This window comes from Ictidomys tridecemlineatus, chromosome 9 (assembly GCF_052094955.1).
Source record: "Ictidomys tridecemlineatus isolate mIctTri1 chromosome 9, mIctTri1.hap1, whole genome shotgun sequence".
Lineage (NCBI taxonomy): Eukaryota > Metazoa > Chordata > Mammalia > Rodentia > Sciuridae > Ictidomys > Ictidomys tridecemlineatus.
The window spans coordinates 68,880,330-68,906,747 of NC_135485.1; the positions used below are offsets into that span (position 1 = coordinate 68,880,330).

The following is a 26,418-nucleotide window of genomic DNA, read 5'->3' on the forward strand; positions in this document are numbered from 1 at the left end:
GGATGTCTATAGCTTTTACTAAAAAAAATCTATAGATGTTCAATATGTTAATAGAAACAATGATTCTCAGACAGATTGATAACAATGTCTTCCAAATTGATTTAATCAGGAAAACTTTAGCACACTGAATAAATTCTAAATAATTTTATATAGATAATTCATTTATTCTAAGAACTTCCAAATACAACTGCTGGCTAGAGGTCAAGTCTGAACTGTATAAATAACTAGTTTAAATCAAAACATAGTTATCAGGTTACAGATAGGGTCTTATAAGAAGGAAGCCATAAAACAAATCTATCTTAACATTTTAACAAATCTATCTTCAAAACTTAGGCGAAAAGAACACTCCAGTTTAAGAATCCTAAACCACAAGGATCATTAAACTATTCTCCACAGGTCAAATGGGGCCAACTACTGTTTTTTTCTTCTGCCCACAAACTAATAACAGCTTTATAAATTAAAAAAAAATCATAAAAATACTATGCCTTTTGATAGGAGATTTATATGAAATTCATGATCCATGAATCAAAGTTTTAGGAGAACATAGCCAGGTTCATTTTTTTTATTATGACCTAAGGCTGCTTTCACTCTAATGTGAGAGGTAACTACCTGAGACAAGGACTATATGGACCTGAAAAGCCTAAAATATTAACTATTTGGCGCTTTCCACAAAAGAGTTTGCCTCTTCCTACACAAACATTCCAGCATTTACAAAATTGTTGAGATTTGTCCTACTAAACTCAGGGATCTCTAAGAGTTCCCCCCTTATTCTGGAGACTACTATTCTCTGAATATTGCTGGACTTCCTTTTGCAGAACTGAGTTCACTGATGAGACCAGAAGGCTGAACATCAAGCCTGGAGGCACTGGGCTTCTGTTTGCATCTTAAGGACACCTAGGACCAAATGCACAATCCTGGTGTATTTGCAAGTAGCTATGTCCTAATCATACTCTGTCCAGAACTACTACTTTGAGAATCAAGTAAGAAACATGATACATAAATCATATGAAAGAATGAATGGATTACATCACATTGTTCAAAAATATATAATGCAGGTTGATAAATCTAAGTCATCTGACATGCTTCCAAATAACATCAAATTTGCTCTGAAACAGTAAAACTTTACCTTTGATTGGTAGGACATAAAACTGTCCATGGTCTGAGAGAAATGACAGATCAAAAGCACAACAAATGTTTGCAGAAATTGACAATCTGACTCAAATACAGATGCAGGCAATAATTAAATATGAACATTATGATGGTTAACATTAAATAGTCAGTAGTACTTCATTAGAGCCAACAAAGGCCATATTTCAATACTTAACTGAAAATCAATGATTGACAATGTGCATTTCGTCCTAGGCCTCCTTAAGATGCAGACAGAGGCCTAGTGTCTTTAGGCTTGGTGTTCAACCCCAAACAATCAGCTAAACTGATTTCCTTACAAATGACAGAAAATGAACTGGAAGTTAGAAAAGCTTTGTATGACACAGGGGATAAAAACAACAGAAAAACCTTGAGAAGTGATAATCAACAATGACCACAGAGCTAGCCAAAGAAGAAAATTACATTATATCATCTTATTTAAGAGGGTTAACCTGACAGTGAATAGACTTGTTAAGTCTGGTTACTATCTGTGCATTAAATGCAAACCCTTTGAGGTATCTAGTGCTTTCTAAAGTTTAAAATCTCTCAATAAGGAAGGTGAATTATAAGGAACAGCACTTTGCATACAGGATCCTCCACCAGACAGTGGGCAGCCCAGACAATGGTCAGCCTAGTCAACTCTCAACTGTATTCATTAACATCATGTTCCCTCACTGCCACATTTCAAGGGCAAAACAACCCACTTGCCCCTACTACCTTTTGTCTCCCATCCCTCTTCTCCCTCCGTTGGTGATTAAATTTTCTGTATAGACCTTTCTGCAATCTAATATATTAATTATCATGTCTCTGCCCTCATAACAAATGAATTGCATGAGACCAGAAATGTTTATTTTTACTCATTTTGTGTACTGCTTAGTGAGTTCCCAAAATGCAACACATGATCCTGTGAATGACTCTGCAAATGAAAGTGGACAGCTATGCAATACCCATACATATCTGAGACACATTGTCTTTATTTTTTTTGAGGAAAATTTTTTTCTACTCAATATTACCCATTATAATTTGTCTAAATCAACAAAAATTCTGGTGAGGTAATCCCAGAATCACTAAGAAACTTTCCCATAAGTAAAACTTGTGATTTTTTGTTGTTGTTGTTGTTCTATTGGCCATGATTACATACCAAATGAAGCAAGAATAATAAGTGAATGGAAGAGAATAAACCAATTCCTGAAGTAGATCATAGCAAAACCATGTTAATTCTACAGGGGTATTTCACAGCATAATTAAAAGAGTCTCAGGTCACCTAAAATATGTTTTCTTCAGGATCACTCAGCAAGTTCTTGAAAAAACGCCAGACAATCCATCTGAGCTGATGATAGAAGGAGGTGATATAGGTGGTCTCCTTGAAGGCCGAGCTCCTCTTCTTCTGACCACCTGAGAGTTGGTCTAACTCAGCTTTCGTTTCTCTGTAGATGGAGGAGTTGAGGTAAAACTCAGCTAATGTTTCTATGACTGGTATTTTCCCCTTGGAAAGCTCTTCAGTCTCGCTGACTTTCAAAGAAAAAATGAATAAAGAACAAAATCACTACTATCAGACAACAAGTTATTTAATCCATTTTTCTATGACTCCTTTCTTCAATAACAATTTGATTTTAGAGCTTGAATATAAAAATTACTAGCTTTATTGTCACATTTCACATTAGGAATACACAGGTAAATGAGCTGGCTACTACTATGATTGTAATTACGGATACAGGAAACTCACTGACCTTTTCCTCCCAACTTGGAACATAACTATGAAAATAAATATCTTCATACAGAGTGATAATGTTAATATAAAAATCTGGTCCTTTAATTCTACATGTTAATGCATAAAAAACTGTTTCTCATTTATAAGTACTATAACAATGAACATATTTATTTTTAAATGGAAACCCCCCCATAAAATCAAAAGTAGCATATAAATGCTCACTCTTAAAACAAACAAACAAACAAACAAAAAACCATAGCACTGACAGGTAGCAAAGTCTATCTGCTGACTGGTATCAGAACACAACATTAATGCAAATTCACAAAGCCCTGTTAGAATATGTTTCCATATCACAAAACCTCAGCCAAATTGATTAGGCAAAAACTGTAAATCTGAGACTGATGTACCTTCACGCCCTTCTTCCTCTCTGTTTAATACCATAGCAGAAAATTCTCCATTAATGATCTCCAGAAAGAAGACTGCAGGGCTGTTGTACAGCTCACAGGGATAACCTGCAAAAGAAGGCACTCCAAAAACTCAACCCAATAGTCTTCGAAAGTAAAGAGGACTCACACAGTGTGAGACGGGTGAGACTAGGGAAGGCAGAATTATCATCTTCTCCCTCATTTTCATATATATATATATATATATATATATATATATATATATATACACACACACACACACACACACACACACACACACACACACACATACATACATACATACATATCCAACCAAATCTGGACTCTTTAGAACACATTACATTAGTTATTATCTACAATAAGTAGTAAAATTCAATAAGCTATCTAAATTTCCTGGAGTTTATCAATACTCCTGCATAAGACTAAGGCTAAGTACAGGAAGGAAGTTTTGAAGGCCCCGATGCATTGTATTCTGAGTTGATCCAGGAAATACTGGAATGGCAGTACTAATGACAACAAGATAGCTTTTCTACCTATTAAATTAATATTTCAAATTTATCATCTGTCAATCTGTCATAATTCCAAAGAGGAACAAATCTTTCAGAGTAGCATTCTGGAAAGAAATTGACCAGTACAGTACACATGAACTCTTTCCTTCACTTGTAGTGGCTTAAATCATCTAAACTTTGCCTGTGGTCTGATTCTTATCTCCTCTGGACTCCCCAGACCTATACATGCTTGGGTACTTTTTTTAAATTTTTTTTTAAAGAGAGAGAGAGAGATAGTTTTTTTCTATAAAGAGAGAGTATGAGGAGAGAGGGAGAGGAGAGAGAGAGAGAGAGAGAGAGAGAGAGAGAGAGAGAGAGAGAGAGAAAATTTTTTAATATTTTATTTTATTTTTTTTTTTAGTTTTTGGCGGACACAACATCTTTGTTTGTATGTGGTGCTGAGGATTGAACCCACGCCGCAAGCACACCAGTGGAGCACGCTACTCCTTGAGCCACATCCCCAACCCCCATGCTTGATTATTTTTAAAGGAGAGATATTAAACAAAAACAAATTTAAAAAGACAACTGCTTGTGGTCATAGAGAAGCATCTATGATCATACCCAAATATCTCTGAAGCAGATTGTATGAGCTGTTAAAAAAATCACATAATTTAATAAAAAAATTCAAAGAATCAGTCATCCCTGAAATATTGGTCTAATCAGATTTGGGATTAGCCATTCCATTGACTAATAGATCACTCACACCCACTTAAGTCCTAAATCTTGAGTCTAATGTTTCTAGAAAGTTAAGTAGTATCTCCATGAGCTCTCGTGAAGGCAGAGCAAGATTACATGTCACAATAAAAACTAAAAAAGCAATATGTTATAGGTCTCAAAATAATAATATTGGGCCATTCCATAAATATTTAACTGACAGAATAACTAGATATAAATCCAAGTAGTTAAATTTTGAACTTTCAGGGAAAGATCACTGTTATGGTTTGGATATGAATTTCCCCAAATATTCATGTTGTTTTAATCAACTGTGACCAAAAGACCTGAAAATAAAAACATAGAGGAGGAAAAGATTATTTTGGCTCATGATTTCAGAGGTTCAGTCCACCATCAGTCAACTCTGTAGTGGTGGGCCCAGGCGAGATAGAACATCATGGTAGAAGGGCATGGAGTAGGAAAGCATCTCAGGACATAATAATTAGGAATTAGGGAGAGAGGTTCACTCACCAGGAACAAAATATAAGCCCAAAATATATGTCCTCAGTGACCTACTTCCTCTAGCCACCCCCTATTTGCCTATAGTTATGATCCAGTTAATATATACCAGTGGATTAATCCATTGATCAGGTTATACCTCTCATAGTCTGATCAATTTACCTCTGAACATTGTTATGCCATCTCACACATGACCTCTTGGGGAAAACCTCATATCTAAACCACAACACATGTGTTTAAGGCATGGTACACAATATAGCAATCTCATAAATTAATAACTTCAATGGACTACTGTGTGGTGGGAGGAATTAAGTCACTGGAAGTATGCCCTGGAAGAATTTATCATGCTCCTAATCTCCTCTCCCCTCCCTCCCTCCCTCCCTCCCTCTCTCTCTCTGTCTCTGTCTCTCTGTCTCTCTCTCTCCCTCCATCTCTCCCTCCCTCCCTCCTCGCTGGCAAGAGTTGCACAGTTTTCACCACTACACCTTTCTGCCATGATGTTTCTCACCAAAGGTCCAAAGAAATGAAGCTTAGTTCTCACCTAAGGCCAAAAGCAATGCATATAGCTGTAATGGAGTGAAACCTCCAAAACCATGAGCCAAAATAAATCTTTCCTCCTCTAAGTTACTGTTCTCAATTATTGATCACAACAGTGAAGAGTTAGTTAACAAGAAGTGTGGTCATTGCTGTGACTATACCTGACCATGTGCTTCAGAAGCCTTTGAAAATGATTTGTGGGAGGAATTTGGAAAAATGTGGAGATACAAGATAAAGAAGCTTTGGAATGTTGTAAGCAGAGGCTAATGGACAATTATGGTGTGATCTCAGGAGACCAGAATGTCAACAAGAATGTGGACAGTAAAGATTGTGTTCATGAGATTTCAGATTGTAATGAGGACTGTTTTGGGAACTGGACTAAAGTCCATAAGTGGTATATTCTGACAAGGAAGTTGTTTCCATTTTGTTCGACACTCTCTGAGGCTGAATTTAAAGATGATGAACTAACTAATCTACTGGAGGAAATTTCAAGGCAACAAATCATTGGGACTGTGGCATAGTTATTGCTAGTAGCTTTTAGCCATATTTTTAGTGAGAAATGGCAACAAGAAGCAGATAAGAAACATTTAAAATTGTCTGTTTGGCCAGAAAAACACTTGTAAAACTGCAAATAAGGAAGGTGTGGTTGCTGAAGAAATCAGAGCCTTTAAAGAGAAACCAATGTTTCATGGAGAAAAAAGGAAATATGTTTAAAGGAGTAAAAATGATAACTAGTTTGAAAGACTCTGCTTTGAGAGACCTGGGTTACATTGCAGGCACAGGGCCACCTAGAAACTTGTCCTGCCAGGACTCATTTTACTGTCCAAGCACTCAGTAGCTGCTACAGCTATTGTTTGAGCAGACCCAGCTACTGTTCCTACAGGCTGTGGGCCTTGGTGTCATTTGTGTTGTGCCAGTTTTAAATAATGCAGAATTCTGAAGTAGGGGGTTCATGAAAGTTTTTACCCAGATTTCAAAGGAAGGCCTGGGAGATAGGAATTTATGTCAAGGTTGCAGTCTCTGCAGACAACCCCTGAGAGGGTGATGTGAGATTCTGTGAGAGGAAGCTAAATCAGTAATGGAGTTGCCAGGACTAAGAGATGCCATGAACCATGGAATGTCTGCTGAGGAAGGATATATGCAAAGAACAAGGCTTTTTTGGAGACTGTTTATTCCCTTTTGGAATGGAAATGTCTACTCTGTTCCATTGTATATTAGAAACATGTAACTTACCTATTATTATCTATATGGGCACACAGCTAAGGTGTTACCTTGAGTCTCACAGAATACTTTGGATTTAGAGTTTTGAGAAATGTTGGAATTGTTAAAGACTAGTAGGACTGAATGCATTTTACATTATGAGATGAACATGAGCCTTTTGGGGTTGGGGCAGAATATTATGGTTTGGATATAAAGTATACACTTTAAATACTTAAATACTAAAGAATTTAAGACTCAGTCTCCAATGTACAGAGATGGAGCTTTTAAGAAATTATTTGATTATGAGGGCTCTAACTTCCTCAGGAAACTAATTCATTTTATGGGATAATAATGACAATAGATTACTTAGAAGTGGGACCTAATTTGAAAAAGTAGGTCACTGGGTTCATGCCCTGGAAGGATTTATTTTGTCCCCAACCCATTTCCTCGCCTTTCCTCTCCCCTCCCCACCTTTCCTTCTCATTCTCTCCCTCCTCTTTCTCCTCTTCTTCTTTTTCTTCTCTCTCTCTCCCCCTCCTCCTCCTCTCTCTCTCTCTCTCTCTCTCTCTCTCTCTCTCTCTCTCTCTCTCTCTCTCTCTCTCTCTCTCATCTCTCTTTCTCTTTCCTGGTTGCCATGAGCTGAACAGCTCTCCTCCACCTTTTTTCTGCCTCACCTCAGGCCCAAAGCAATGAAGCCAGTAGACTGTGGACTGAAACATCTGAAACTTGAAGCCAAAAACCATCATACTTTTTGTAATTAGTTTTTCTCAGATATGTGTTATAGGAATGAAGAGCTAACCCACACAGTCACTGGGAAGCAGAACAGCCACAGGACCAGTACAAACACTCTCACACACATATGCTGCCATATGAAGAAAATGTTTGGCAACAAAGTGACCAAGGATGTTTTAGAGTGGCAGAACCTGAGGTAAATTTATACAAAGATCAAACAGCACTCCCATCAACACCTCTGTTCTCTCCCAGAATTCCAAGAATGAAGGATCTAGTGCATGAAAAAGTCAACCAAACCTGCTGATGCAAAGTATTCCAAAGCCTTCTGTGCAGGACCTTGATACAATAGTTTTCCTGAGGCCAATAAGGTGAGGCTGTCAAACAGCTTGAAGATGGAATACCGAGGATGATTAATGGTAAAGATGATTGTTGGTCCCTGCTCAGAAATCCTAAGTCAAAAGAGGGAAGATAATGAATCATTACACATCAGAACCTTGCCCTTCCTAATAAAACAGTTTATTCTTACTACTAAAACGAGAGTTCGAAGTTCAACTTCATTTTCTCTTATAGTCTTATCACCTAATCTTATGTTACCTACATGACATAATCTAAATTCAACATTTTTTAAAAATATTTTTCTACTTGTAGTTGGACACCATACCTTAATTTATGTATCTTTTGGGTTTCTTTTTTTTTAGTTGTTGATAGACCTTTATTTTTTAATACATGGTGCTGATGATTTAACCCAGTGTCTCATTTATGCCAGGCAAGTGGGCTATTGCTGAACCACAGCCTCACTCCTAATTCAATGTTTTTATTAGTACTAAATTGTTAGAAATTCACTTTAATATGCAATTTAAAAATTAAACATGGTATCATTCTTTATTATTTCAACAACACTGCAACTCAAAAAAAATTCATGATGGGCTGGAGATATAGCTCATCAAAAGTGCTTTCCTGGCATATGTAAGACCCTGGGTTTCATACCCAGATATGCAAAAAAAAAATCAAGATTTTTGTGCACTAGTAATTATTATGAAAAAGTAGTAATTATTATGGGCTTTGTATCTTTAATAATAACAACTAAGGGAATTTTTTTATTTGCTTGTTTTGAAAGAATTTTTCATATACATTATTAATATTCTTTGTGTTCTAAACAGGATTTAACTTGGCAGCATTTAGAGTCAGTTTTTTCCTTGGAAGAATTTTGCAGTGTTTATAAGTACCATAAGAGCAATTAAAATACATAATCAAGATAAATAAAAAAGATGATTCTTACCAAGAAAAATAAAAACTAAAAACATTAGGCTTCTGAAAAGATGGTACATCGACTGTCTAGAATGTACTATAGGACTTGTTAAAAATACAGATGCCTGGACAGTGCTCCTAGACACTGAATTAGAATTTCTGAGGATGATACAGGGAGTCCATATTATTAACAAGCTGTCCAGGCAACCTACAAGTATAATCAAGTTTGAGAAGTAGTAATAGAGTAAATAGTAAGACAACAGTCTGGGCTGGGGATGTGGCTCAAGCAGTAGGTAACACGCTTGCCTGGCATGCGCGGGGCTCTGGGTTCGATCCTCAGCACCATATAAAAACAAAATAAAGATGTTGTGTTCACCGGAAACTGAAAAATAAATACTAAAAAATACTCTCTTTCTCTTCTCTCTCTCTTTAAAAAAAAAGACAATAGTCATACAAATAATTCTCATTGATGATTTGTCTTCTATCACTTTAGGATTAGTTTTTCTTTTTTCTACCTTGATAAAACAATGAACATTCTGAAGTATGTACTATGAGATTGCTAAACGCTTTAGAAATTACTTCATTTTAATTTTCACACTATTGTAATAAGGTAGTTTCAATATTATAATTTCATAACTTTTAACAGGAAAAGCTTAAAAGTTAATACTAAGTCACAATTATGAAGAAGTAAGGCTATGATTCTATCTCTGGTTTAATTTGTGGTAGAAATAGTGTTAAAAGGCCATTTCACATGAGTTATTACTATGGATGCAAAAAATAAAGGTGAAAATGTTCAAAGTAGATATTTAAAATGTTTATGAGCCAGGTGTGGTGGTATGTGACTATAATCTCAGCTAGGCAGGAGGTTGAGGCAGGAAGATTTCAAGTCTGAAGTTAGCCTAAGCCACTTGGTGTACCTCTGTCCCAAAATAAGAAGTAAGAAGGTCACAGGATCAATGGTAGAGCACACTGAGGTTCAATCCTGAGAGCAACAACAACAACAACAACAAAAAAAACTTTAGAAGACCCACTTCAATCTACAAATTTGATTAGTTCCTAGTATAGTTTAGTGCCCAATGGTGCTCTGCCCCAAAGAGATTTGGGCAAGAAGACCAAAAATTTCAATAGAATGTGGAATAGATATAGCTAAGGGTTCCTTGTAAATGCTAACAACCTAGGCTAAAGATGATACAAGTGGAACATCAAAAGGACCAACAGGACTCAGCTAAGAAAAGGATACTCCTGGTCAAAGAAACTCAGTGTTACAAAGCAAGAGGTGTGTTTATATGTGTTTGAGAGACAGTGACTTGGTATTAAATGAATAAGGTAACTAAAGAGTCTACAAAAAGAGAATGACAAGCCTAAGATTGGCCCTTCTCTCAGAAACTGGAACTGTATTCAGTAGACATCATTGAGCTGGTAGACAACTAGAAGCAGGAAGCAGAATTGTAGGAGAGCCCTGCTACCCAAAGTGTGATTGGATGGGCAGTGGCATTAGTATCAGTATTTCCTCTTAAAGTCCTCTAGGGGAAATCCTGGGCTCCACCTCAGACTTAAAGAAACAGAATCTACAATTTAATCAGACTCCAAGTGATGACTTTGCATAGCAGGGCTTGATCTCTGCAAGAGGCAGGATGCTTGAATGCTACTCAGTAAGAAACATAAAGGAAATAGTTACAATATTCTGTATCAATTCATCATTGTCTAATGAACACTGCCAGCAGAGCTGTAGATAATAAAAAATTTCCTGGGTATGTTCTATAAAGGTACCCGAACTCCAGGCCCATAACCTGGCATCTTCATTTATATGTATGTTGACATCTAGAGCATAAGATATTTAAACAAACAGCCATCTTTGCATCGTCTTGTTTTTTCTCTCCTATCAGAAACTTTCTCATGGGTGCATGGCCATCAGAGAAAGCAAGGTAAGTACTAGGGGAAGCCATGAAGGTGGTGTGTCAGGCACCTTACAGTATGAAGTAGAGGGGTTTCCAGAGGTAGGAGACAAAGATATAGCCCAGAGAAAGTGGCAGACTGGTTGCATTAAACAATTAAATCATAGACAGACCAAGTAAGTGAATATATTAAAATAAAAGGAGTCACATCTCTCATGGTCTGAAGTGACTTGCAAAGGCTGAAAGGGAAAGAACTAAAAATGACACAGAGGTATTGGACTGGAAATAAAAATAAAAATATGAACTCATGGGTTTCTAAATATATACTCTTATTTAAACAGCAATTATTACAGAAATATTTTTACATATTTTTATAATATACATACATATATACACAGAGAGAGAGACAGAGAGAGAGAGAGAGACAGAGAGAGAGAGAGAGAAAGAAGGACTGAAAATATTGCTCAGGTGTAGAGTAAGTGCTTAGCAAATATGAGGCCATGGGTAGGAACCCTGCCACACACACAATAAAAACCCCACTACACACACACACACACACACACACACACACACACACACACACCACATCTGTATACACACATATAAAATTCATGCAGGGCCAATGTTTCCAAATAAAATAGAATATATTTCCATATTTTATATAAACACATACAGTAGGCCTAGGTATGCCTACTGAAGATCTAAAAGCAATGCCACTCCAATAGCAGTGAGCACAATAGCAACCATATTTTGGTTTCTTAATATTAATTAAACCAGAACAAACCACATCCATCCACAAATAGCTAACTCAGGAAAAGTGCAACATAAACATGGAACATCACAGTGACTACAAAGTAATGATGGAAGAATGATCAGGGAGAGGTCAAAAGAACACACAGACCATTGAAAAGCCATCCCCTAGTCAAATAAGGATCAATTTAATCATTAAAACAGTGAAGAAAAGCAGATTCCAACCCATTGCATCACACAGAAAATGAACAGGGGAAAAACTCTTCTTTAGATAAAATGTCAACAATTACCTCTTAGGCAACTACCACAAGAACAGAAGTTATTAGCTTACGCTAAAATTGGTAGGTGAGACTTGAGGAGGAACACAATCTTGGTATAATAGGAAATTATCTTCCCAGAAAAAAAATACTAATCTACTCTAAAGAAGTAAAGTACTTTCCCAGCAGAGAAGCCCAGCAGACCCCAACATGATCAAATGAGGGAGGTTCACACCACCTATGAGACTGGAATCTGCTCATGGAACATAGGGATGGACCCAGTAGAGGGTCACCCCATGAAATCCACCAAAACTTGCAAGGGCATGACAGACAGGAAAGGACTGTGGTACTCACACAGATTATCAAACTAACCAAAACAGGAAAGCCAGAAAAGATATGTTTCAGTGAAGAATCCCAAGGCACTGCAGGAAACAGACACTGCAGGGGAAGCTGGTGACATGTGACTAGAGTCTAAGCACTGGATGGTTGTGAAGCCACCACTATCAACTTCCTTATCTGAAGGCTGGTGTAGTGGAATGTCCTTGCCTCTTGGAATTTACACTGGGGAGAATTTACCAGAGATGGAGAATGAGGTCAGAAAAAAACTTACACAGGTGGAACATAGATGGAGGAAGAGGGGAGCAAATGCAGTAAAATAGAAGTTAGGGAATCCAGGTGAGGAAACTGGGAATTTTTTTTTTTTCATTAAACTTTTCTTAGAATTTTCCTGTCAGTTTGAAATAATTTTTTATAATTTTAAAGAAGATGTTTAAAAATTAATCTTAAAAATTTCTCCTATTACATTCCTGCCAGTCTCCTTTCTTGTTAGAAATGAATGAATTTTTTCCCATTGTTCTACTTTTCCAGGCCCCCACTTAGGATTCATAACAGGCCAAGTCCATTTCCTAAGCTCATCCAGTTGGTTCCACCTTCAAAAAAGACCCAGAACCCATGCTTTTCTTACCACCTGACCACCAGCATCCTAGTAGGACGGGGCCTACTTCTGCAGCTATTTCTTGGTGTCCTTCATTCACCTTGGCCTCATTGTGCAGTCAATGCTGACACTCTCAAAATGTCCCTGGACCTTAGCAGCAGAAAATATGTCTCACAGGGGCCAATGAGGTCTATGTATTCTGTCCCAAGCCCAACTTTACTTTACATAATTTCTAATTGCCTGAATTGTGGCCTCTCCAAAACTGATATGTTAAAGTCCTAACACTCAGCACCTCAGAATGTGGCTACCTCTGGAGAGTCTTTAAAGAAGTCACTAAGATTAAAGAAGGTCATTAAGTGGTGACTCATCTGACTGTGTCTATTGAAGGATCCAAGAAGATACAACTTGTAGACACCTTGATCTCAACTTCCAGCTTTCAGAGCTGGAAGAAAAGTAGTATCTGTTATTCAGCCCCCCAGCCTGTGGTCTTGTTATAAGAGTCTAGCAGCCAACCTGCACTGGGTTCTGTCCCTCTGACCTCTCTGATGCTCCACACACATCAAGCATCAAGCGTCAAGCATGCTATGCCTCAGGGCCACTGGCTGCTCCTTCCAACCAGAACTCTCTGCTGACAGAAAGAGCAGGACTCACTCTGTCACAGGTCTCTCGTCACATACTTGTGGCCCTCCTTGACTATGCTGTTTTTTAAAACAATTCCTCACTCCCTTCATGGCCTTTCTTCCCCAAGTTGTTCATTAATTTTTCTTAATAACACTTCTTTGCTCCTTGACTATTTCTCTTTAAGAAGAAAGGAAAGAATTTTGCTCTTCACTTCTGAAACCCTGGCACACTGAACCACTGGTACATAGAAGTGATCCAATTGTAAATAAATAAAAGAACAATGTTCCTACAGTATTTACCTTTTCAGGAGCAAAAGTACAGTATTTGCTGTGCTTATATGTAAACCAGTTGTTGGTCGATCCAAGAATAAGATGGGAGGATCAGCAATCAGCTCCATTGCTACACTGGTCCTTTTTTTCTCTCCTCTAGATAAAACCTAAAACACAGATTATTACATTATCAACAAGAACTACTATGGTCACCACCATAGTGAATTAACTTCATTTGGTGGATTAACTTGATTCCTACAAGATACTTTTTCTCTATTACCCTCATTATTCTGAACAACAAATAAATGGACACCTGAAAGAAGAAGGAGGTCTCTATTTGAGGAGATAAGTACCTGGAGGCTAAGGGCAGAGGATCCAAGTGGCTGGACCTGAAGCTCATACTTTAACATTCTGTATATTCCTCACCAAGTGAAAGGTTTAAAGACAGTGAGTAACAAAACTAAAAGATATGGACCTGACACAGTGAAACCACAGTCTAAAACAGGAGATAAAGCTAGGAGATGAAAAAGGAAAACACCTTAAGTATTCTATTAGTCTTCTAACAACAACCCCCCTTCCCCCACACACACACACTTCATTGCTACTGACAAAAGTCCCTGAGTGGACTTATGAAAAGGGTACACTTGAAGCCAGGAGAGCTCTCGTTCTACTATATCACATAAGCACTTTTTAATTCCCATCAGATTTCCTAAATTGATACCATCTACACCCTAACCCAATACAGAATTCCCAATTAATCATTTCAGATAAAATCAGGAGGTGGGATAGTCCACAGGTATCTGGTTCAAACTTTTCAACCAGTCAATATCATTGTGTGTGCTAAGAGGACTAGAATACTTCTGGGGAGAAAGGCAGTAGGGAACAATTCTCAAATGAAGAGTCTCCAAAAAAAAAAAATAATCAAATGCAACTTATAGCCCTTGATTGGGAACTTTTAATAACTGAGCTTTAAAAAGACATCTGAAGACAATTTGGGAAATGTGGATGAATATGGTTTGACATATTTGGTGATATGAGGACATGATGTTACTCTTCATTTTGTTAGTTGGTAATAGCTTTGTGGTAAGGTAGGCAAATGTCCTATTTTCCCAATGCATATAAGTATTTTGTGGTGAAATATCATACAAATTTGTATAAAATAGTTCAGTAAGACAGAGTTATGATAATTATGAGAGATGTTAACAATTGAGAAATCAAGGTGAAGAGTACTAGTAATTATATTAATTTCCATATAATTAACATAATAATAGATACATACTAAACATAATGTATAATATATAAATAATACAATGTACATATAATATATAACTATTATATTAATTACCCCAAATCACATCATTATAATAATCAGATCATCTTGTCTAGATTTCTGTTATGTTCAAAATATCATAAGAACTAAAACTATATAAAATTATTTGATACTATTAGAGTATGTTAATTATAAGAAACCAAAAACAGCCTTTACATATGTTCCCCAGAAATCCAAGAAAGTAACTAAGGACAATGAATAAAATGGTAAAGAACAGAGTTAAAAAAAAAAAGTACCAAACTAGAATGAGAAGATCAAATAAATAAAGAGAGCCAAGGAAAAGAAAATCAATACTCAGTAATAAAAAATAAGTAGCATCACAGGACATTTTTCTAAATAAAACACTTCACATAAAGCCTATCAGCAAGTATAATAGGAAGCAGCAGCCAATAGGATGCTCCACCCACATTCTTCATTTTTTTTAGGAGGGAAGATCAGGGGCTTCATTCAAAGACACTACATTCTAAAAAACTCATCATCACATAAGCTCCAAATATCTGCTCAGCAAACCCTCCACATGGAGTGGTAAACTGTAAAGTTCATTCATTCTCTCCATGATCATGCAAACCCACAAAAGGTTGAGTTACTTAGTCCATTCTATTACTCTTGCCCACAAATGTACTTCTCAAACCTAAGAGCCTGGTAGATGAGTCTGGAAATAAATATTGGCAGAAAAAAATGGGAATGAGGAGAGGATGAGGAAAAAAAACTGCCAAAGATAAGGTATAGAAAAAATTAGTAGCAACGCAAATTAGAAGTCAGTCCTACTGTGATCAAATATAATTCTGGAAGTCAAATTACAGACAAGTTATATATACAAAGAAATAATACCTGGAACTTGTCATTTATCAATTCCAGAAATATGCCTCAAAAAAGCCATGAAACAAAGGTCCCAGGAAGAAGAGAAAGAAAAGAGCAGTGAAAGTCAGGAAGAGAAAAACAGGAAGAAGAAAAGTTAGAGCAAAGACATCAAATGAGCCCTGACTACAGCAATGAGAGCACACTCCACTCCAGGGATTCCACCATCTTTAAGATTGTTTCTCCAGCTTCATTTCCACCTTCACAATAGTTATGTAGTCATTTTTCTCATCATTACAGAAAACAGCCACACATGTCATAAGAAACTTCTGATTAAGGTCACACTGTCCATACAGGGAGGTCCGCTTTCCTGGCTAGAATTCTACCAGTTTTTTTCACATTACCTTGGAATCAGCCACTTCACTTAGATCTAAATCCTCAATGATCTTGTTGATCCTCTCATTTTTTTCATGATTTGTCATAGTTGTTGGAAGCCGAAGAGCTGCTGAGAACTGCAAATTTTCTCTCACTGTCAGGGTGTTGATCAGGACATTATTCTGAAGGAAAATACAATTTTCATGAGACATACTGAATCTTTTCTTAGACTATTCCTCTAGTATATGTAACTCAATAGATGAAAATAACAAACCCAAGAAAATGCTGTAGTTAATGTTGTGTTTTCAACTCTGCTAACTACAGAGACTCCATATACAGACAGCTGCAGAGCCCAGGGAGGAATTTCAACACCCATCTGAACATCCAAGTGGAGCACAGGGAAGTATGATATGACTACTGGCAGACACATTCAAGTATGTTCTCAGGAAGGAAAAGAGGCAGGGAGCGCAAAAACAGATATCAGCAGACCCTTCTGAAAATGATACAAGTAGAAGTGATATCCATGCCCTACATAGGTCATATTCCAGGTCCTCTACCTTTCCATTTAACTCCACCCTCTTTCTAATAGGAAATTATGAGAAGCAGATGTAAGAAAAGTTGATTCTATGAGTATGTCACAAAATCAACTAGAAGCACAATAAACTGCATACCAAGGCACTTCCCTATATAGAAACATATGAAACCTAAAAGTAAACCAACTAATACTTACTTGAACCACAAAACCTGAATAATATTTGAAATTGGCAGGTCGAGGTCCTCCATTGATCAAGACATCTCCGGATAATCCACTTAGATCTTTCCTTGCAGCTAAAATGTTTAGCAACCTACAAAAGGACAAATATGGTACAGCTTTTTTTCCCCTTCAATACAGGCCACCTCTCTCAGCTACTGTTAGTTCAAATTCTGTACAAGCTATAAAATTAACTAATTAAGAGATATATGACTTAACTAAAACTTTGTTCATATGTGTGTTTGTGTGTTTCTGTGTGTTTGTGTATGTGTATGTGTGTTTACATTCAAATTCTCACCTTCCTTTTCATTTGTGCCATAAGAAAGCACAGAAATGTAAAAGCAAGGCAAATTTGGCTTATCCTGCATAGACCTCCAAAAGGATCCAGCCCAGGAAATGTGCTCTTTAATCTAAATGTGTCTTCAATTATTCCTATGTTCCATCTCCCCACATTTAATATTATTCCCTTCTTATTCTTCCTCATTAGCTCATAGTAGGTTCAACAGGTGTACCTCAACCACTTTATGATGCTGTATTAGTGAGACTGATAAAAGTTATTTCTAAAAGCACACCGAAACTACAAAAAGAAACCTGACTTATAATTTCTGTTATACTCACAAAGACTTGTTTTGACCTTTGGGTACCATAATGGCGTTGAGACCAGGTTTCATGATTCCACTGAAACACAAAAGCAAAAATGAGTAATGATTCCATTTTAAACAAAGTTCTATTAAATTAGGATCTATGTCAAATACACTTAAAGAAATTTCATGAAATTGCATCAGATTCTCATTAACATCTCTTAATTATTTTTTTAAAAAAAGCAGGAAATTACTTACTGAAAATAGGTATATTCTGACTGAACAGAAGTTAGTCACATTCCTATCTGTGACTTTATGCTCACATAGTGTGTCAGTCATTTATATTAGACTTGCCCTTCCCCTTCCTTTCTTAATAGGAATACGATGGATGTCCTGTGAGTAGGGCAACAGACACCAGAATCTGGGAATACAGGATGGGAAGCAGTGAGAGAGTAGAGGGGAAAAGTTGTAGGCTGTGAAGAAGCTTATATGAGAAAATAAAAGAACTGAACAAATCAGTAATTATATTAAGACTATGAAGAGGCATTTTTTCACTGTTTTTAAATAGACTTTTTTAAAAATACATTTTTAAACATGGAAGAATCTACAGTGCTAGATTGGAATTGGTGCATTAATTAGAAGAAATAGGTTTTAATCTACACAATAGTTATAGAAGAGTATAGATGGAAGGGTGCGGAGGAACCATCTGCCATCCACCACTCAACTTACCCCTCCTGGACAGAACCACAACCTCATGCATTTGCATAAGGGATTCAGTTTTATTTTTTTAAACAAAGTTTATATATATATATATATATATATATATATATATATATATATACACACACACACACACACACATATATATGTGTGTGTGTGTGTATGTGTATGTGTGTGTACGCATGTTCATGCATATATATATATTCTCTAGGCATGTCCACTGAAGTGGTTTAATTCTAAAGACACATAAATAGCAATGAGCATTTTAAACACTCAGATGATGGTTTATAAATACCATTCTCCACAATTCCACAGAATGAACATCAGCTGATTCTGGCCTAGGGTCAGTGCACAGTTTGGATTTTTTTTTGCAATAGGATTAAACATAGGGACTCATACATGATAAACAAGCACTCTATAATTGAGCTACAGCTTCAGCCTTTTTAAAATTTTACTTTGATACAGGGTCTTTCTAAATTGTCCAGTCTGGACTTGAATTGTGATTCTCCTGTTTTGGTGTCCTGAATAACTAGGATTACAGGTATATGCCTCAACATTAAAAGTGTATGGAACTTCTAGCTATAACAAGAAAATACTCAAAGAATGAAAGAATAAGTCAAAACAGTGAAGGAGGAAGGGAACTCAAATTGAAAGGTCTCCCACTGACTAAGTTCAGACCAACAGAAGTATCAAGATATTAAATAACAATAATAATACATTACTACTAAGTGTTATTGAAAGAGGAATCCTTGACTATTGTCAATAGAGTAAATTAAAGAGGAAATTGTAAACTGAAGCTTTTTCCTATTAGTTTCATGCAAATTATGAGATAATGGAAATAAATCACCCTTTTGTAACTATCATATTTTCTGATCCAGACAGGAGTCATGAATGGGAGCTGAAGCTGATGAGTTGGAATATAATAAGGAGCAAGATTCTGGATTAATGTCAGAGCACCACCCTTCACAATAGTAATGAAGTGCAAAGAGGAAAATGGTGACACTGTGGTGAAATTTGGCAGACAGATGCATGACCAGGTGATCAATTTTAACATCACCTGGAGTGGGATGGAATTAGAAGGTACCAGTCTGGATGAGCCTGAAGAAACATGATGTGGTGAGGAGCACAGTGATGGACAGCCCTCAGAACCACTCCTGCCTTCATTCTGAGGATACATGTCTCCTCAGCTGCTGCCAGACAACAAATGAGTGATTACACAGGAGAGGGTCCTTCTTTCTAGAAAGTAAGGCTGAAAGAGATAGGAATAGAAAATGATCATGTGAACGGTCTGCTCTCAAATGATTCCCAAAATACACTAGTAAAGATGCATGAAAAAGGAGACACAGTAGGGCCAGGCTCAGTGGCATGCGCCTGTTATCCCAGTGGCTTGGGGAGGTGGAGGCTGGAGGATGTCAAGTTCAAAGCCAGTTTCAGCAATTTACTGAGGCACTAAGCAATTCAGTGAGATTCTGTCTCTAATAAAATACAATATAAGTCTAGGGATGTGGCTCAATGGTCAAGTGCCCCTGAGTTCATTCCCCAGTACCCCACCCCCAAAGAAAGAGACACAATGATGGGAGTAAACAGTGGAATGTAAACATGTAAGGAGTCTAGTGAAAGGATTATGTTCATTCAGGTTTATGTTTGAAATAATTTAAAAAATAATCATTAATCTGAAAATTTCTGAAAGAGAAGAATGAATTTTCCTCACCATTATAGAATATTCATAAATCTTCAGGAATTGATAATTTTTTCCCATAGTTATTAAACATTGGTAAGGAAAAGTTCAAGCACTGTGTATGAAGACAAACTAAGCTTAAGGGAAAGTTTTTCATGAGGTATGAAAATCTTTTCAATTCTCAAGGTCAAATTTGGTTTAACTTCTTCTTACAAAAGGAAAGCAAAAAAGTATCCAAAGGAAAATCGAGATTCTCACCACATTTCTTGGAATATACTTACTGTTTTGAACGGTGATTTGTGCTATCAAATACAAATAAAAAATAATATGAGTAACTCTTCCTCCATCCAATAGCCTACTAACCTGAAGTGAGCAGACAGGAGAAAGATCTGAAACACAACAACCCAAAATGGGTGTCCTTTCCCACAGATACTTACACCAGAAACACGAGAAACAACAGTCCCCAAAATTGTTAAAATTGAAAGAACTTGAAGATTTGACTGCACTTTTATTAGCCTAAGAGAACAAAACCATGACCCCTGTCCTTTGCTGAGAGGCACAACACTGAGCCTTAAGCACAACAAGAAGTCTTGAGAAGATGCGACACATAGGGTATCCCATCACTAGTCTACTTGGAGGAAAAGATAATCTAGAGGTGTTTGGGAGTGTGGCTCAGTGGTAGCAAGATGGCTCACTGTGCACAAGGCCAAGGGCTTGATTCCCAAAACCAAAGTGGGCAGGGGCAGGTAAATGTACCCTCACATGAAGAATGCACTTTATATGTATTTAGCCTACACATATTCAAATCAAATTACCTTTTACCTCTTTCAACACAAAATCTGAAAGTACCAATATTGTCTTGATTATCTCACAAAACTCTTGTCAGCTTTTCATAAGTCAATTCTATCTAATCATTAACAAAGGATAAAAGCTTTAGATCCACTATTCTTCTTCTTATTCACCTGGTCAGGAATTCTTAACCAACACAAGAGAGACAAGAAGCAGGCATGACAGCAGGTATTTCCAGAGAAGAGTTACAATCCTGCACAGAGCCCCTGAGCTCAGCCCATGAACCCTCAGATCCTCACCATTTTTCTCTCAGGCACACCTCAATACTGTCTACCCAACCCTGTCACTTCCTTGTCTTCTGAAAGATGTTAGGCACTAATGACAGTAAAGACCACAAATGCATACAAAATGTCAAGAAAACATGTCAAACACCTGATTTTATATAGAGCTACAACCATACCAGGACTCTTATAACCACTTTCCCAGCCTTGAAGAGTCAGAAAAAGTTGCTTTCTTCCACTAGGAGTAGTTATTTCCTCTAGTGAAAAACAAAACAAAACAAACAAAAAAAAAACCCAAAAAAACAAGAAACAAGTGTTGTTTCAAATCAAAATTCATTTCCCCTCATGATTATCTCACAAAACTCTTGTCAGCTTTTTATTAGTCAATTCTATCTAATCATTAGAGGGAAGCGCAGTTCTCTAGCAATCAGACAAACATTAACAACCCAAATGGCCAGCATCTGTGAGCTCATATAGATACAAGTAGCGAGAGGTTCCAAACTCACTGCCACTTTAATAATTAAATGACACATTAATTGCACAGTCATAAAACAAACACAACACGATGCAGTTCATAAATTCTCTTCAAAGTTTAAACTACCTGATAACTGATTCAATCATATCAGTCCTTGTTTAGCCTAAAGGAAAGAAAGCATGCATCTATATATCTCTACAAAACTTGTACTCAAATGCTCACAGCAGTCTATTGGTAGTAAGCAAAGCCTATAGGTCAATAAAGTGAACTTTTAAAAAATTCATGCACATACCTGACATTTGATAGTATTTCTTTCTCAACCATTCTTCGTTGGAGCAGAGAGCCACTCTTCACTTGTACTCGATAGCAGATATTATGAAAACTCAACACTGCTCCTTGGGTAATTGTCTCCTGGTCACCAGCAATCATCTCAGGGAGGTCATTGGTGTGTCTTTGTAGCATTGGGATAACAACCTGGTCATTACTGGAAGACATCTTCAGAGGTTTTGCCTTTCTGTGGAGGGAAAAGTAATAGTAAGTTGATATTCCATATAAATGAGATTGTAAACTCTAGATACCAATTCATTGAAAACAAGATGGTTTTAAACTGTGCTGCAGTGAGTAAATTCTTTTCCAATGAACAAACAGCCTGCATCATTATGATAAGAATAACCTTAGAACCTAAAATGAGAGACAGATGAAACTTTAAATGCTTGTACTCAAATTAGATGTCAGATAAATTCCAATAAGCAAAATAGTTGAGTAAGAAAATTACCTATAACTCATAAAGGAGAAAAAAGACAAGTGAGCCAGGTACATTGGCACATGCACACCTGTAAGCCCAGTGAATCTGAAGTCTGAGGCAGGAGGATTGCAATCTCAGCGGTCAACCTGGGCAACTTAGCAATACCCTGTCTCAAAAGAAATATACATGTACCTCAGTGGTACAGAACCCTTGGGTTCAATTCCCAGTACTTTAAAAAAAAAAAAGGTAAGAACTGCTCCTGACTTCAAAAAGCATATTATGATACAGCTTCAGTTCTGGGACAGCCTACATGAGCATCATAATATCCCCTGTACTTTTTTTAATGTTGGAAGTGTTCATAGTGTTGTTACCAAAAAGGGCTTAGACAAGCAGAGACAGGAGAATTCTCTGTATTTAGAGTCCAGACTTCACATATCTGGTTATTGTGTACTTTCAGTCAAGTAAGAAGGTAATCTACAATATTGTTTACAATGCAACAGATTTCATTACTAGGAAAACATTTAAATTCTAGGAAGATATCAAATTAAGTATAAAAAATGATTAAGTTAATTAAACCAATAGTTAAGCAGATCAAGACTTGAAAACAAAAACTGAAAAAAGAAATCAAAATTAAGAATTCAAGCCATAAGTGGTTGTGCATACCTACAGTCCTAGCTATATGATTAGGCCGAGGCAGGATCATCATGAATTCCAGGTAGCATTGGTAGTACAGTGAGACTCTTATAAAAAAAAATAAGGGACTGTGGGAGTGTAGCATAGTGGTAGAGTGCATATTTGAGACCATGAATTTGACCCCAGTACAGGGGAAAAACATTAAGCATTCAATAGTTGAGTTTAGCTACAGTTTAAACAATGACAATGGAAGAAAATTAGTAGAGTTTACTGAATTGAAGAGAATTAATAAACTTTAGTTTTCTGAATTGAAGAGAATTACATAAAAGAGGATAAGGAACACAGGGCATAATAGGAAGAGCCTGATCTACATGTAACTAGAGATGTGGGAGAGGAGGGACAAATGAAGCAGCATCAGTCATTAAAAAAATACTGGCCATAGTTTGGAGGTTGAAGCAGGCAGACTGCATGTAAGGGCAAAACCACAATTTTAAAGTTTAATATGTTGGAGGCAACAGCAACTTCAGAATCCATATGAAAGATCTTTGTCATTCCCATCCCTTGACCTTCTCTCCTCTAATGATCTTGTCCTCCCTACTCTGCTTCACTATGCCTATTTCTGGTCCCCCTTGTCTAAACAATATCACATCAGTACCACTAAACAAAGAAATGGTAACTCTGGTCCCCTTTGTTTTCCAGTATAGTTATATTGATTAAAATTCCTTTACTGCTTTTTGACATTACCTTTTCTGCCAGTTTTTAGAGACTAGTGGCTGGACCTAAGTTTCTGGGACTCCACCACATTGGACCTCTGGCCTAGGACTTCAGAAACAATACTTAAAGCAAGCAAAATTATAACTATGACATTTACAACTACGACAAGCCATTTCAAGAAGTACACTTAGAACATGCACTGCTGCATGTATTATGGAAACACTGAGAGGGCTCTTCCATTGCCAATCCTCAGTCTCCTCTGCATCCTTGTGTGACACACACGAAAGACACAGCCCTCAAAAGTAAACGCCAGATAAAGCTTCTCTGAAGAGACACAATGTTATCCCCTTTATTATCACTAAACTGTGTGACAGACCATTCTGTATTCATTATGGCCTCCTTGGTGTAACATAATTATTAAGTGCAGAGGGCCCTTGGGTCAGCCCATGTCCATTGTAATGTGCTCCCTCATGGCAGCTTTCTACTCTAGGTTGTATATGATTTTGTAAACATCATATTTATGCTCACTTCAAATGCTTCAAGGATGCTTAATGACAATAAATGCAGAAACATATTTTGCATGCTTGTGTAATTTAATACACCTTGTTTCAAAAAGAATGTGTTTCCTAAGAGAATTCCTGTATAGTACCCAGGACCTGGAATAAAGATGCCCAATATACATTTGTTACTATGAATCTCTATACATTTCTGAAAAAAATAATCAGCAATTACATTTCCATTATTAGGTAAGAAAATAAAACAAGGTACTATTATAGATACACACACAAGCTGATATATTTACAACTTAATTTTTTTGGTCATATATTTGAACATTTTTAGCATTATTTTTATATGTATTATAAAAGGCTGGTTAATTTTTAAAGTTAATTATTAAAACTTAACCACTCACAGAAAAATTACAAAAGGAAATTCAATAATTCTTCAACAAACCACCCAAACTTGGAGTTAAACTTCATTTCCTGTGAATTAAAAAAAGACCCAATATATTAGTCAATGCCTTTAAAATATGTATGTGAACAAAATTCTCCTACTCCTTTAGGAACTCCTAAGCTCAGTAAATTTATGTCCATTCAATATCAATTCCATTTATCTTCACACACTTGGAGACACATAAGGATTTTACTTTAACCAACCTGCAAAAACCCACTATAATCAACTGCTCCACCACATCATTTTCTGAAAATCCATTCTGAATTGTCAGTTTGTATTTCATAGTCATTTTCAAATGAAACTGCCAGATTCTGCACATATAATAAGGACTTAAGACTCTCCACTTGAGCCTACGAATATCCAGTTAGCAAGTAAAAGAAGGATTAAAATCTTGGAATCTCTGGATCCATGTTACATCTGTCTCCTTTACTTTCAGTCACCTTGGATTCTGGAAATGACAGACCTGACCAATAAACCCCTTGTGATGAGTGGAAACTACCCCTGCACACACCATACAAAACACACATACACATGCAACTAGGAAATACCAGCTTTCTTGTCTCCACCAGGTTCCCACCAGACCAACTGTGAGAATGATCACTCATGCCATAGTTTGACAAAAGCTGCCTAACTATGGATACTTCTATGTAGTTCCCCTTGTCTTAATAATCTAGAAGTTCATATCAATGCCCCCAATTACAGGGTCTGGAAACACTGGTCTACTTCCCAGTATACCTATACTGATTAAACTTCCTTTCAGCTTTTCACCATTACTCTTTCATTTGATTTTGAGACAAGGGACAGAACTGATTGCTAACTCCTCCCCACCCCACCCCCATTTCATCAGGCCTCTGGACTATGACTCTGGTTAACAAAAACTCCCATCATCTCACTTGAGCAGCATGCTTGCTATTTTTTAACAAATCACAATATAAACCAACTTTCCTGCCAAACAAATTTGCCCAAGTTGTGTGTGCTCAGAGGCAGGGCAGTTAACAGGTCTTCACTCAAACATTGAGAGGAGTCAGCTGGATCTTTCAAACAGGTCCAAAGAAACAGCTTCCTCTTAATATGATGCCAATCATTTTCTGCTGTGCTGCTGAATTCCTGAAGAGCTTTCCCCAAATACCTCTGGCTCCTTTCCAGGCTGCCTCCTTCCTGCAGTCTGGGACCACCTTGAAAAATATGACCCCTTAAAATTAAGAGCATAGAAATTCTGAGTGGGGAAATGAGACTGGCCCACCTCCCCTTAAAAGAGGGTCAAATGCTCCTCAGCAACAGGTACAAGTGAATAAACACAAAGACCCTTACATTTTTTCAAGGAACCAGCCTAACACTTTATCAGAGCCATATCTCCCTCTGACTCCCCAGACAGCCTCCCAACGTATTCACTTGGGGTTTTACCCACAAGCCAAGTCCAGTGGGGGGTTTCGGGGCTCACCATCCCCCAGAGTTCTGGGGACGTGGTCTGTGCAGATCCTGGACCACGCCCACAGCCACCGCAGAAACCTTCACAGGACCCAGAGGTCCCCAGTGAATCTGCTGTCTTGGGGTCAGCCACTCACCATTGGAGGCGCCTGGGAAGGTGCAGGCGGCCCAGCTCAGTGCTTGTGGGTGGGGAGGAAGTGGTGTTGATGAGGCTTCGCCATACTGGGATCCGGCTTCAGGGCTGGGGCGCCGGTGGCTGCCTCCCAAGAGCTGGCTCCCCAAAGCCCAGACAGTAAAACGAAAGAGGAAGGGGCGGTGCTGCTACCAGGAAGCAGTAAGTAAGCATCAGGGGGCCCAAGAGCCCAGGTTCGGGGAGGGTGTCCCAAGATAAGAAGAGGAAGCCCTGATGGTTGAAATAAGCCCTCACAGGGAGGGAGGAAGGGGTGCTGTCATGCACGCTGCAGGGCTGACACTTGCTGTTGGCAACATGGAACACCCCCTCTTCTTCACCAATACTTCTCATTGACTAATGTATAGAACTTTTCCTGAAAGTTGGTGAGGAATACATCCAATTATTAGTTTAAACCTACTAATCCTTTGATTTATGTGTGGAACTTCAGTTTTACAGAATTCCTGCTAATATTTGTCCTATTTTCTTTATTTTTTCCTTTGAGGCAATGAGGATCGAACTCGGGGCTTTGAGAATCCTAGGCAAGCTGTCTAGCT

At 37.4% G+C, this 26,418-nt stretch overlaps 1 protein-coding gene across 1 annotated transcript; it reads right to left on the reverse strand.

The window, feature by feature from the left end:
- Nucleotides 1-2,406: 2,406 nt before the first annotated feature.
- On the reverse strand, nucleotides 2,407-25,971 carry LOC144366776 (broad substrate specificity ATP-binding cassette transporter ABCG2-like). Its single transcript, XM_078021598.1, has 9 exons — nucleotides 25,830-25,971; nucleotides 21,514-21,735; nucleotides 17,316-17,375; nucleotides 16,677-16,791; nucleotides 15,976-16,128; nucleotides 13,474-13,610; nucleotides 7,767-7,918; nucleotides 3,265-3,369; nucleotides 2,407-2,658 (listed from the first exon to the last, which is right to left on the reverse strand). Exons 2-9 carry the CDS (start codon nucleotides 21,714-21,716, stop codon nucleotides 2,411-2,413), a joined length of 1,173 nt encoding a protein of 390 aa, XP_077877724.1. The 5' UTR covers nucleotides 21,717-21,735; nucleotides 25,830-25,971; the 3' UTR covers nucleotides 2,407-2,410.
- Between the last annotated feature and the right edge of the window lie 447 nt (nucleotides 25,972-26,418).